The 14,553-nt window shown below is 38.9% G+C and overlaps 1 protein-coding gene across 3 annotated transcripts in view; it reads left to right on the top strand.

Annotated features, from left to right (window-relative positions):
* The window catches only part of POLA1 (DNA polymerase alpha 1, catalytic subunit), a 304,555-nt gene that overhangs the window by 123,907 nt on the left and 166,095 nt on the right, over positions 1–14,553 (top strand). For all 3 annotated transcript variants that reach the window (XM_012448860.3, XM_012448859.3, XM_064364437.1), the window contains one exon: positions 4,948–5,122. In XM_012448860.3, coding sequence (XP_012304283.1) covers positions 4,948–5,122 — 175 coding nt within the window. The remainder of the gene's footprint in view (positions 1–4,947; positions 5,123–14,553) is intronic.

Genomic DNA, 14,553 nt, shown 5'->3' with positions numbered 1-14,553 from the left:
GTATTCTTCCCAATAATTAACTTTGTGAAGTCTGGTTAGTTTTATAGCATTTAAAAAACATTAGTTAGAAGTGTGGCATATGTCATTAGGACTTTCATAAAACATTTATGACAAGTTTATAACAGTAGCTACTCTTTTAACTCTAAATTAACTTTAATGCAAATTTGTTTTATCACATGTTCAGCAGTAGTCCTCCTTTATCATTCCTTTTGCAGCAGTTCCCATTATAAATATCAGTGGAATAATAAAAGAATAAACATCATTTTCCTAGCAAATGTCCAAAGAATTATGTTAAAAAATATGGAGTACATGATTATATGGAGAAGTCGAGAGATTTCTATAAACATACCCTATGAGGAAAATACACAGTTCAACCAGTTTTGGTTTTTTTTTTTCCTTCCTTCGAGTGGAGAGGGCCCACCTCCTTACCCTTCTCCCTGTTTCACAAGGCACCTCTAGGCCTTCTGGAACACAGTTTTAAACCACTACCAGTTCTTTTGATAATTGCATGCCTATAATGGGTGAGGAGAGAGAGTAAGAGAGAAGAGCAGTTTTTTGACTTACGAAGCCCTTAATTCCAATTTTGACAAAGGAGAGGTCTCATCCCTTCTCTCTGTAAAAATAACCCAGGGTCATAGCATTTATCCAAATTCTTTCAAATTACTGTGGTATAGACTACTTAACACAAAGTATAGTTTATCTGAATAAGACTGTTTTTTAAAAAAAATTAAGAATTTTATCCTAATTGTTATTGCATTATGTTGTTAGAGTAAAATTTTTTTTACATAAATCTAAAAATTAGTTGCAATATGATTGATATTTGTCAAACCACAATCAGTATGTTTTTAAATCAGAGTCTTTTGAAAATTTAAAAGTAGTCTGCTGATATGTACTATATGCTGTGGATGATGTACATAACAAATGATTTAAGTACATGGACAGCAATCAGCACTTGACTCTGTCTCCCACCTAGGGTTACCCTTGATTAAGAACTGTTACAGAAAGCCAATTCCTGCAGGAAAATATTTCCATAAATGTCTGACTTCCTCAAGCCCTTAATGTGCTTTGCATATTGCCTCTGACAAGTCTCATCTCAAAAAAACAATTTTCATATTATGCAAATAAAGATTTTGGTAAATAGGCTAGGTTTTTTTTTTTCACTTACGTCTTCACATACATGGAAAAGCTCTTAGATTGATAATGACAAGAACAGATGGCAGCATACAACTTTGAAAAATTATATAGGTTCAGTGAAATAGCATCTAATAATGAAATCAAGCCACGATTATGTTTTGGCTAAACCTGCAATAAAGATGTATGGTAACTTATAAAATAGGATGATCATTGTATTGAAAAGTCAGTTTTGTGTTCCTTGATGTCTGAATGTTAGGTCTTAAGGTTTCTTTTTCTCAGGTCTTATTAATATACATAGGCTCAAAATGCGATTGCTAATGTAGTATAGTACATCCAATTTTACGTATTTTTAGCATTTTCCATCCACTGGTTTGGGTCTTATTTGCTTTTTAAAAGTATGATTCATTCTTGTTTTTATTGACTTATTCTCCTTAACATATCCCAAGAAAACCTATAAGACTTTCATTTGCCTTTGTACCTTACCCATGGGACATGCCCCCTTTCAACCTGTTTGTTAGCCAATTCTACCTACCTTTTTTGCTGTTAAGCACTCAGATTATTCTGTGTTTCATTACACAACCATAGTTTTAGAATATGCTTTTGAAAATGAATCATGACACTTTTTTATTTTTTTTTGAGACGGCGTCTTGCTCTGTTGCCCAGGTTGGAGTGCAGTGGGGCCCTCTCGGCTCACTTCAACCTCCGCCTCCTGGGTTCAAGTGATTCTCCTGCCTCAGCCTCCCAAGTAGCTGGGATTACAGGCACGCGCCACCATACCTGGCTAATATTTTTGTATTTTTACTAGAAATGGGGTTTCACCATGTTGACCAGTCTGGTCTTAAACTCCTGACCTCAGGTGATCCTCCTGCCTCGGTCTCCCAAAGTGCTGGGGCTGGGATTAGAGGCGTGAGCCACTGTGCCCGGCCCATTATGACACATTTTTAAGAGGACTGTTTTCTGCCTTAAGCAAGGGTGTCCTCCAAGAATAGCCTATATCCTAAACAGGTTTTGTTTTGTTTAAAATTTACATTTAGGAAATAGTACCCTATTCAGATTACAAATTCAGATGAGTTCAGAGAGCAATGCTTTTGGTATCTAATTTATATTGTAGGTTGTTATTGTGTTAATCCTGTGTGAATTATTTGCTCAGATCTTAAATCAACTTCCATTTGTTGGCTAAGTTTTAAATCCTTAACTATTTAACTTTCATTAGACTTAATTTCCATAAGACAAGACTTTAACATAATTGTTTTAAGGGGCCTACTTGTCTCCAGTTTAAAATTTTTTCCCATTAGTTTCTTACTAACGATGACTACCTAGTTTTGTATGAATCGACTGCACCTGGTTTTCTCTCTGAAGTATGCACTTTGTGAAGTTCACAAATTACTACATGGGCACTTGAAGAAGACCAGCATTGCTTCTTAATCTGTTCTTAAAAGTGTATGCCACGTATTCTTGTATATACCATGGTGCCAGCTCAGGTCTTAGAATGAAGTCTTTGAAGGTTATTATTTTTTAATTTTGAGACAGGGTCTTGCTCTGTCACTCAGGCCAGAGTGCAGTGGCATGACCACAGCTCAATGCAGCTTCTATATTCTAGGCTCAAGCAATTCTCCCGCCTTAGCTTCCTGAGTAGCTAGGACCACAGATGCACACCTCGATGCCCAGCTAACTTTTTTTTTATTTTTTTTAGAGATGGGGGTGGTCTCAGTATGTTGCCCAAGCTAGTCTTGAACTCCTGGGTTCAAGCGATCCTTCTGCCTCAGCTCTCCAAGTACTGGGATTACAGATGTGAGCCACGGTGTCCAGCAAAATGATATATCTTAGATCATAGCCTAATTGTTTTTCCAGTATAACATAGCAAAACCTGTCATCTAACCAAGTCTTTTGAATTTAGCCATGTTCAAGCTTAAATTTTTAAAATACTGTTAAGAAATATGTTTGTGCCACTTTTTGTTAAAACTCGTCTTTTGTGTGAATATTTAAAATAAAAACATTTTAAACTGAAGGTATGCTCAGAAATTTTCAACTGATTTTTTGAAAACCATGTCTTCCTATGAGAACTTCTAATTATATATTCGAAAGTAACTCAAGTGTCTTTAAAAAATATTTTACATCTACAAATTCAATTTTAATTCACCATTAAAAATTATTAAACTCAACATTGCTGTAATCTTAAGGGTAGATCAATTTTTTGTAATTTGGTAAATTGGTCAGATTTTATTAAGGCAGTCTAAATACAATTGAGTTGTGTGAAAAGACACTGCCCAAGGATTTTTTTCTCATGGTTTTTATCATCAGTTGTCAGCTTGTTATCATTGTAACAATTCAGGCTTCTAAAAGAGCAACAATTAAACTTGATTAGTTATGCCTAATTCCTTTTACTATGTTGTAAACTCCTGACAAATAATAAGAAGCAAGTCTTTTAATCTGAGTTTGCTGCTTTCTTAGGTCTTTCATTTTGTCTTAGAACAGGTAGAATCTAGTTGTTAAAACAGGCGCAGGTTGTTTCCATTAGGAGACAAGCCAGAAAAAGAGCCCCTGCCACTGGATTCTAGTAAAGACGGTGGTGTGTGGAAGGTTGCCTCTGCCTTAGACTGGGTGCTGAGCTGGAAAGGGACTGATTGTAGCAGGAATGAAAGAATGGGATTCACATTATAATCAGTTCTGCTGAGCAGCTGAGCACTGTGAATAGTTATAATTTACTAGTTTGAATATTAAATTCTGTTTCAGATGAGCGGAAGAGTGAGTGAGTTGTTGGATGTTGATCCAGTAGAGATAACTTTTTGGTTCACAGATGATAGTGACATCATTCACAAGGCTGGATATGGGCCAATTATATATAATTTCACAGCTTTTATTTTTATAGCATAAAAGAGAAAACCCTTGAAAAGAGGCTTTCTGACCCATCTTCCTTTTCGTTAGGAGGAATCAGGTAAATGGTACAAAATGACATGCCCTTCATTCCAGTGGCCAGATATTTGGCTTTTAGAGCCCGGCCACTCTACCAGGACACTACATTATTTTTACTTCTACTTATTATATCTTGCATATAAATTCTCTATAGATTTCATTTCCCCACATTTTCCCCCTTGTTTCTTTGCTTCTCAGTGATACATGGCTCTCATAGAAAACATTACTCCCAGATCTTTGAGATACTTTGACTAGAATTCTTGCCTGAAGGGATCACATTAAATTAACCACCTCCTGGGTTCAAGCAATTCTCCTGCCTCAGCCTCCTGAGTAGCTGGGACTACAGGTGCCCGCCACCATGCCTGGCTAATTTTTGTATTTGTAGTAGAGACAGGGTTTCACCATGTTGGCCAGGCTGGTCTTGAACTCCTGACCTCAGGTTATCCACCTGCCTCGGCTTCTCAAAGTGCTGGGATTACAGGCGTGAGCCACCATGCCGAGTCCACATGTTTTTAAACGATCACTCCTTAAAAAGCCTTTCTGACTACACTAATTGTTACCAAGCTTTCTCAGTGTGTGGTGATACAGCAGGTGAAATTTTTTAATGTAGTCATTACTATCTTGTTGGTTTCAAGTTTTGGCAAAAAATAGAACTCAATATATACTGGATTTATATTCTTGGACACTGGATGAGATCTCAAGATTGAGATGTTGTCCTTGATTTTCCTACTCAAAATATTCAGTAATAGGTCAAAAAGACATCTTTCTGTTTAGAAGTAAATACATAAAATTTAAATTGTTTCCTCTCTGTTTGACCAAGCAAGTGTCTGTGATTAAGTTGCCTACAACTTTACCTGTGTCTTCTTTTTACATGTGTCTTTTTATCATATCTTCTTTTAGGATGGATCAAACCTCACTGCAAGTCAGAGGGCCTATGCGCCTGAGCAGCTGGAGAAACAGGATAATCTAACTATTGACACCCAGTACTACCTGGCCCAGCAGATCCACCCAGTCGTGGCTCGGATCTGTGAACCAATAGACGGAATTGATGCTGTCCTCATTGCAACGTGGTTAGGTAAGTGTCCCAAGCTCACACGGAGCCTCACGTGGTAACAGCGGCACATACAGTCTTGCTTTTCTCTTGGGATCTCCATTTATGGGCATGGTATTGTGTCTGGCAATTCTTTGTTTCGAGTTTGGAATGTATTTTTGTGGTTGTTTGGTACTGTCTCCACTCATAGACTATGAGCTCCACGTACTTGGGACTGTAACCACATGCCTGCTCCATAGTTGGCATTCACTGAATACTGAGGAAAGAGAGGGAAGGCAAAAGAAAGGGTGAAGTGAAGATTTCAGGTGCCTTTACAGTCATTAAGTTTATATTGTTATAGGTTTAATTAGTATATCTCCATTAATAAGGAGATTGATGGTATCTTGCTTATTGGTTCATCTCGTCTCTGTTGCTGAAGGTATTTTCATGTCAAGTGAGAAAACACGGCTTTTTAACATAAAATTTTAATAATTTGTCATATTCAATTCATTATGAGTATCCTACTCTCTAAGTTCTTCTAAAACTGGACCCGCTGTTATTCTCTAGGAATTGGCTGATTTCTAAGTTCTCATCATCGCAGGAGGTGCCAGACAACCCTGAGACCTCAGTATTTCTTTGACTTTTTGCTGTGTCACCAGACTGTCTCCATTGCTATGACATCATTACTATTGTCATCTTTTGTTAAGAAATATATTTCATAAGCAGCCCTGATTTCATTTTTAGATGACCAATACATAAGAGTTACATTGCTTTTAAGGTCTTTCCTGGCCGGGCGCAGTGGCTCACGCCTATAATCCCAGTGCTTTGGGAGGCCGAGGCAGGTGGGTCACGATGTCAAGAGATCAAGGCCATCCTGGTCAACATGGTGAAACCCCGTCTCTACTAAAAATAGAAAAATTAGCTGGGCATGGTGGTGCATGCCTGTAGTCCCAGCTACTCAGGAGGCTGAGGCAGGAGAATTGCTTGAACCCAGGAGGTGGAGGTTGCAGTGAGCTGAGATGGTGCCATTGCATTGCACTCCAGCCTGGGTAACAAGAGTGAAACTCGGTCTCAAAAAAAAAAAAAAAAAAAAAGGTCTTTCCTCTCTCTCCTGTGGTAAGCAAAGATGAGTGTTTTCAGAGTACTGCCTAATGTCCTGAGATGGCTCTTCACTGTTTATAAGTCAAGCCCAGGTGCCACTGGCATCTCACAGACTCTAATTTTGGCAATTACAGAGTAAATTTCCAGCTCCCATCTACGTATCCAGTCTTATTCAGTCTATGCAGTGTTTCCCAAATATGACACTGCCCATTCTGTTCCCACTTCATGGAAAATTCTCCCCCTCTTTTTACTGAAACACCTAGCTTTAGCCATGGGCTTTGGCGGCATAGTGACCTGGGTTTCAATGCTGGTTCTGCTATTGACAAGCTTCTGAACCTTGGTCTACACCTTAGCTCCTTGAGTCATAGAGTTACCTTGAGGGAGAAATAAGATGATGTGTGTGAGATGTTACACTCAAGGCCTGGGACGAAGGAAATGCTCTGTGAATGGTAGCCACCTCCCACCTTTCTTTTAGGCATCAGTGGAAATATGTTCCTACTCCTTCAGTCTGTAGGATTTGCTGTACTTAGTGCTCAACTGCGTTTGTAGAACAAGATTGGGTTTTCCATGGATGAATTATCAAGCCACATATTTTCCATCCTGCCAGTGTTGAGGATGTTTCAGAGCTCCTCGCTGCTACCCGCATCGTCACTACCCGATCAGTGTTTACTCTGAAAGTGGAAGCTCATTTTTAACATTTGCCTAAGCAAATATTATTAGGAAGATAAAATTCTACCACCAAAATAATCATATAATGTATTCTGCAAGATGAGTTGTATTTAATGATGTTTATAAATCCTCAGCTGGGAAGAGAGGACTGTAAAAGCAAGGTATTTTTTAGCTTCATTTTTTTCTCTACTATACATTGAGTGTTTTTACTCTGTTGAATACAGTGATAAGTGCTTTGCATTTGTTATCTCGTTCAGTCCTTGTGACAACCTCACGAAGTTATGTTGTATTAGCTCCATTTTACAGAGGAAGAAGCTAGGTTTAGAGAGGTAATGATCTTGGTCTTGGCACATAGGTAGTAGATAGCAGGCTCTGATTTCAAACGTTGTGATCCTAACCACTGTGCTAACCTTGATTGCCTGTTCTTAGCTATGAAAAGCTATGAAAGATGTTTTCAACCAGGAGTGGGGTAGCATGGATGTGCAAACACGGGGAGCTTCATGTTTTTCTTGCGCCCTCCATTTCCCACTGTACGCCCCATTCTCTCCACTGAAAACCTCTGAGTTTAAAAAAAAAAACAAAAAAAACCTGGTCGGGTGTGGTGGCTCTCGCCTGTAATCCCAGCACTTTGGGAAGCCCAAGCGGGTGGATCACGAGGTCAGGAGTTCGAGACCAGCCTGACCAACATGTTGAAACTCTAGCTCTACTAAAAAAAAAAAAAAAAAATACAAAAATTAGTCAGGCATAGTGGCACGCGCCTGTAATCCCAGCTACTCAGGAGTCTGAGACAGGAGAATCGCTTAAATCCTGGAGGCGGAGGTTGCAGTGAGCTGAGATTGCACCTCTGCACTCCAGTCTGGGGGACAGAGTGAGACTCCATCTCAAAAACAAAACTAAACTAAACTAAAAACAAACAACCTGGTGTACAACTGTTGCCCTTTTCTTCTTTGGTTTTGAATTTTTCGTTGACCCAGCACTGAGAGGAGATAGATGGTATAAGCCTTGTCTCATGAATGACATTTAAGAGAAGGATGTGCAGAGCCTTGTATGTCAGCAAAAGAGCTGAGCAGTAAAGGGTGATGGAGCCTGCATGGGTGGATTGACTGGATGCCTGCCTAGATGTGTAAAGGCCAGTCATACTGAGAGGGGACCAGACTGATTTTATTAGTTCCAGAAGTCATAGTTAAGATAATTTTTTAAAATAAATTGAACAGTGGCAGATTTTGACTTGAAAGATACTTTATTATAACTGCAGCTGCTGTATAGTCATAGGCTGCCTTATGAATTCAGTTTTCACAAATTATTTTCAAAGCCAGTAGTAGATGAGTGGGTCCCATCTTCAGAAGTTTCATGTTATATCTCATTGACCAATCTCAGTCTACACAGAGAAACCTCCAGACTTGCACATAGTCCCACCATATACCCGTCACTCCTGCCCCATAACTTGAAAATTCTCTAGGTGCAGCCATAGCTGTGTGGACACTCTTCCGGGCAGTCCCTTCTTGGTGCCATGTAGCCAGGTCAAGCCGATGGGAGGTGGCGACGTGTCCTCGGCCTTGGGGGATCTGCCACTGTTCCTCACTTTTGACTGCTTTTTCTCATTTTTTTTTTCTTCTGCCACTTGACAGTGGTTTTTATATCGAGGATGTGTGAAGTTGTCATCATTGTGTAGTCCTCTTCCTCTCCCGCTCATCCTCTTTCATCCTACACTGTGCCCATACCAGCAGTATATATGTAGCCATCTGTATTAGTAACAAACCTTGTAGTTCTTTCCTTCTGCCCCTTTCCACCATAGGAGTTTCAGCATTCATGAAGTATAGGCCCAGAAGTCTCCATCATCATGAAGATCTGTAGAAAACATTGAAGCTCACCAGGCAGATCTCTGCAGGCATTGCCTCCTAACCTATTCAGGAGCTGAGTTTCTTATCTGCACCCTTGATTCCTCCTCCCCAAGTAAAAAATTGGAGTGGCTATTCATAAGGGGCTTCCAGGCCCTGTTATCAGTTTTACTGTAGCCTGTGGTTTTAAGGGGAAGGAGGGAGATGGGGAAGTGGTGGCAAAGTAAGAGAAGTGTTAGGGGGTACATGGTTTCTAAGAGGTGCAAGCTGTGGGCATAAAATTACTGTAATTTGTTTTTAAAATTCTAAATCTGTTTTCTTTATATAAAAAAACTGTAGCTAGTGAACTGACACTGTTAAATAAGTTGAAGTGTACAAATGTATACATAAAATATAAGCCCGCCAACTGCCTAATCACAGACATAAAATAATTCTCTTGCTTTTAATGTAGTTTTTATCTTTGATTAATGAAATGCATTACAGTATTGAAACTTTAGTGAAGTTTGATACTTTGTCCTTTTAGTTAGTACAAAGAAATCAGGAATAATGGCATAATTTCATTTAGGAAAATTATTAAGTTCATGATTTTTTATTTTTAAGACTCTTGTGGAGAGCAACTATATTTTTCAACTACTTTTTTCTTTCTCTATTGTTTTTATACTACTTTACTTGAAAGGCAAGCATCAAGTGTTGGTTTATCCTGTGGCTTCACTTTGGAAATTTGCTCTTTCTCCCCATCAAGATACCTCCTAAAGTCTGTCTGGTGGCATGTTGCATGGCCAGGTGTTCCATATGGAAAGACCATTTTAGTGAAAAGGAGAGAGGATAGTCTATTAAATGAGCGAATGAATAAGGCTGTTGAATTGAAAGAGAATAATTTGTTCTAATAACTAATGGTCCTCATTATCCCACAGTAAAATATGTATCATTTTTCTGAAACCCATGCAAGATTATTGCTATTGGGCTTAAATAAAGCAAAATTTTATTCTTTTCTATCTGTGAATAGGAAAAAATACAATATTACTCTTTTTATACAATAGCCCTATGGGAAACATGGCCACTAAAACTTGAAACTCTTAGCTTTTGTTCTCTATAGATTTTTCTCTCTCTCATTCTAATGAAAGCTCTTCTGTATTCTGTAAATGAAATATTCATAATATGCTCAAACATCCAAATAGTCTTCTATACCTAGCAGACTAGGTCAGTGACGAGAATAGTCTAAAGTTCATTCTTGAATTTCACCTGTTAATAAATTTATGTTTTATGTATAACAGTACTTAGGATTATATGTAACATCTTTCCTCCAGTGAGCAATGATTTGTACAGTAGTTAAAAAGAAACTTTCTTCATGGTCGGTGATAACATTTCAGGCATTTGTCTATCTGGGCAGTTTTCTCATTGGGCCTGAGAAATTATTGATGCTTGAAGAACATGAGAATTTAGAATTTAATCTCTGAAAATACTACTTAAAACAAGACAGAACACACTTAACCCAGTGTGTACTGAGTTAAATTGGAAACAAAAATTTCCTTTTTAAAAAAATGATGCATAGCACCCATATCACAGAGGGTAGTTTTTGTCAGTAGACAGGGTTCAGTAATATCTTCTAAGAAATAAGTGCAACAGTGAGCCAAACAGGAATAAGCAATGTTTGGGGGTGTTTTTGACAGATCCACGGAGATCCACCTACAAACAAGGGAATAAAGTACAGATGTGTAGGGGTAGAATGATGCTGCCAGTGGGTACTTCAGGTATTACTTTGTCAATAAAGAATTTTGCCTTTTTTCGTTATTAAGCTTTTATAAAACATGACCATTTCCTTACTGTAAATATTTTCTTTTTTTTTTTTTTTTTTTAGACAGAGTCTTGCTTTGTCACCCAGGCTGGAGTGCAGTGGCGTGATCTCGGCTCACTGCAACCTCTGCCTCCTGAGTAGCTTGGATTGCAGGTGTGCACCACCACACCTGGCTGATTTTTGTATTTTTAGTAGAGATGGGGTTTTACCATGTTGGCCAGGCTGGTCTCAAACTCTTGACCGCAGGTGGTTCGCCCGCCTTAGCTTCCCAAAGTGCTGCGATTATAGGCACAAACCACTGCTCCTTGCCCCAACCTGTAAATATTTTCAATAACATAATTAATAGTAAAATTAAAAAACATTATACCAAATGCACTGCAAAATGTTAAAGGAAGTCTTATCAGCTGATAAGAGCATCTCTTACAAGTTGGAGTGCCATTCCAAGCACATCATCCAATGGCTCATGCTCCTAGTTTAGTCTACTTTTGTATTCAATATTAATTGAAGACCTGCCGTGCCTAGCACCATAATAGGCATTGAGAAGGATACAAAGTTGAGGCAGCTGTGGATCCTTTATTCAAATTACAGCCCAGTCATTTAGTTGATTTCACTGTTGTGGGAAAGTCTAGTGGGCAACACAGTGTATGTTCCAAAAAAGGTGAAATAAAGGGTTATCAAAATTCAAAGGAAGCAGAAACCACTCCTATCTGGGCCCACCATAGAAGAGTTTATAAAAGTAGAGGCATTTTGAGGCATTGCTGAAATGGGCTGTGGAGAGGCCAGTGTGAATTTGGGAATGGTTGCCCACCCCACTGCTCACCAATTCTTCTAGCCTATGATGAACTGCAGGGGTTACCCATGTTGTCTCAGCCACCCTCAAAGCACTTTAGGGAATTCCGGAGAGTCTCTTTAAGGGTTTCAGTTGCACAGTCCTGCACCTCAGTCTCAACAAGGTGAGCACAGGTTTGCTTCTGTGTTGCTCGCCCACAACAGAGGGCCAGTAGTGACACTGCTCATCTCACATAAGCAGTGAGACTGTTGAGAACTTTGAACCAAACCAGAGCATGTTTGGAATAATTGCTTTGGAGCTTTTATATGAGTTATGTAACAACTCTGGCTTTGCAACACTTAGAGTTTTTAAAGGAAAATGAGGATTTCTCAAGTTATTTAAATTAGATCAATTTTTTAAAAAGATTGTTTTAATTCAGTACACCCAAATGACATTTGTCAAGATTGTGTAGCTTATAGAAAAATGGATAAGACCTAAAAATGGGTAAGGAAAAAAATGCTGAATACTATACAAGATTGTATACATACACATACACTGTATTATGTATGTATATAATAAAATAGAAAAGGGTTAAGGTGATGAATTATAGGTTCCCCCTTTGCTGACAAAATATTAATACTGGTATTTTATTATTAATAATACAGATTTTCCCAAAACCAGAAGTAAAACAATGGTTAACCAATTACTTAACTCACCTTTATATATTTATTTATTTCAAATGGTTTTGAGGGAACACGTAGTGTTTGGTTATTTTATATGAATAAGTTCTTTAGTCGTGATTTTTGAGATTTTGGTGTACCCATCACCCAAGCACTGTACCCTCTACCCACTGTGTAGTCTTTTATTCCTCACCCGAGTCCCCAAGTCCACTTTGTCGTTCTTATGCCTTTGTGTCCTCATAGCTTAGCTCCCACTTAGGAGTGAGAGCATACCATGTTTGGTTTTCCATCTTGTTATTTCACTTAGAATAATGGTCTCCAGTTCCATCCATGTTGATGCCAATGTCATATTTTTTTTTTCTTGGCTGAGCAGTATTCCATGGTGTATGTATACCACAATTTATTTATCCACTCATTGATGGGCATTTGGGCTGGTTCCTTATTTTTGCAGTTGAGAATTGTGCTGCTATAAACACGCATGAGCAACTATCTTTTTCGTATAATGACTTCTTTTTCTTTGGGTAGATACCCAGTAGTGGGATTGCTGGATCAAATGGTAAATCTCCTTTTAGTTCTTTAAGGAATCTCCACACTGTTTTCCATAATGGTTGTACTAGTTTACATTCCCACCAGCAGTGCAAAAGTGTTCCCTTTTCACCACATCTATACCAACATCTGTTATTTTTGATTTTTGATTATGGCCATTCTTGCAGGACTGAACTCACTGTTTAGAAGGTGGGTGGTTAGAAACTTTGAGCCTAGCTGTTTTCCCCCCACATCTACTAACACAGCTGGAAGAGAAGTGGGCTTTGTTGTAAGATAAGCAATCTTTGGACTATTATTTGTGTTATTTTATATCCCAAATATATTTTCAGCACAGTTACCTTCTTTTCTCAGGTTTATAAACAGGAGCCATGCGTGGCTCATGCCTGTAATCCCAGCATTTTGGGAGGCCAAGGCAGGAGGATGGCTTGAGTCCAGGAGTTCAAGACCAGCCTGGGCAATATAGCAGTACCCCATCTCTACAAATAGTACCCAGATTAGCTGGGTGTAGTGGCACATACCTGTAGTACCAGCTATTCAGCAGACTGAGGTGGAAGGATCACTTAAACCAGGGAGGTAGAGGCTGCAGTGAGCTGTGATTGTTCCTTTGCACTCCAGCCTGCGTGACAGAGCAAGACCTGTCTCAAAAAGAAAGAGACAAAAAGAAGAAAAAAAGCCAGGGAAGAAGACACTTCAAAAGCTTCTCCTGCCCAGAAATATGCATCTCATTAAGTTAAAATTTATATTTGCGTCTATTGTCAAGGACATTAAAACCAATTGATTGAAGTCAATTGAATGCTGCTCATCAGGCTTCTTATTCTGTCAAGATTTGGAGAATTGTCTTCTCCAGGAAAATAAAAATCTTGAGTATTCACTTAACTCAAAGGCTTGGCTATTACTTCTTATAAACTACTCAGAAATTTTCCATTTATACTATGTAGAGGTGTATTGTTGGTGTGAAAGACAGTTTCGGTTGTCTGACACTTGTATGGTAAATTGTTTAAATTGGATGTGTAGTATTCTAAAAACTTGTTGGGCTGGGCACAGTAGCTCAGGCCTGTAATCCCAGCACAATGGAAGGCCAAGGCAGGTGGATTACTTGAGGTCAGGACTTCGAGACAAACCTGGGCCACATGGTGAAACCCTGTCTCTACAAAATACAAAATAATTAGCCAGGCATGGTGGCAGGTGCCTGTAATCCCAGCTGCTCGGGAGGCTGAGTCAGGAGAATTGCTTGAACCTGGGAGGTGGAGATTACAGTTAGCCGAGATTGGGCCACTGCATTCCAGCCTAGGCAACAGAGTGAGACTCTACCTCAAAAAAAAATTGTTATTATGGAAAAAATTATATATATATATATATATATATATAAATATAATGAGATAGTAAAGAATGTAAAATTTCCTCTAGTGTCACATATATTTAAATTATAGGGCAAAATTAAGCCCCCATATACTCATCACCCACCTTCAGTATTCTGCAGTGGTGGCCAATCTTATTATTCCTCTTTCCCACCTTCCGCTATTATTTTGAAGTCTATCCTAGATATGTATTTTCTCTGTTAATATTTCATTTTGCATTTTCTTTTTTTTGGGAGACAGAGTCTTGCTCTGTCACCCAGGCTGGAGTGCAGTGGTGCGATTTCAGCTCACAACAACCTCCTCCTCCCGGGTTCAAGTGATTCTCCTGCCTTAGTCTCCTGAGTAGCTGGGATCACAGGCATGCGCCACCATGCCCGGCTGATGTGTATGTGTGTGTGTGTGTGTGTGTGTGTGTGTGTGTGTGTGTGTGTGTGTGTATTTTTAGTAGAGACAGAGTTTCACAATGTTGGCCAGGCTGGTCTCAAAGTCCTGACCTCAGGTGATCCTCCCGCCTCAGCCTCCCAAAATACTGGGATTACAGGCATGAGCCACTGTGCCTGACCCATTTTGCATTTCTAAAAGACAAAGATGCCCCTTTACAGCATAATAACTACATTATTATCATCACATCACCCAAAAAAGCCTCACAATTCCATTTCATCTAATTTCCAGTAAGTGTTCATATTTCCCTGATTGCACTGTGAATACACTTTTTTTTAA

This window comes from Aotus nancymaae, unplaced genomic scaffold, assembly GCF_030222135.1.
Source record: "Aotus nancymaae isolate 86718 unplaced genomic scaffold, 86718_ANA_hifiasm-v0.15.2.pri h1tg000058l, whole genome shotgun sequence".
In the NCBI taxonomy this organism is placed as follows: Eukaryota; Metazoa; Chordata; class Mammalia; order Primates; family Aotidae; genus Aotus; species Aotus nancymaae.
The sequence above is the reverse complement of the archived record's forward strand: the minus strand, read 5'-3'. Positions and strand labels throughout refer to the sequence as shown.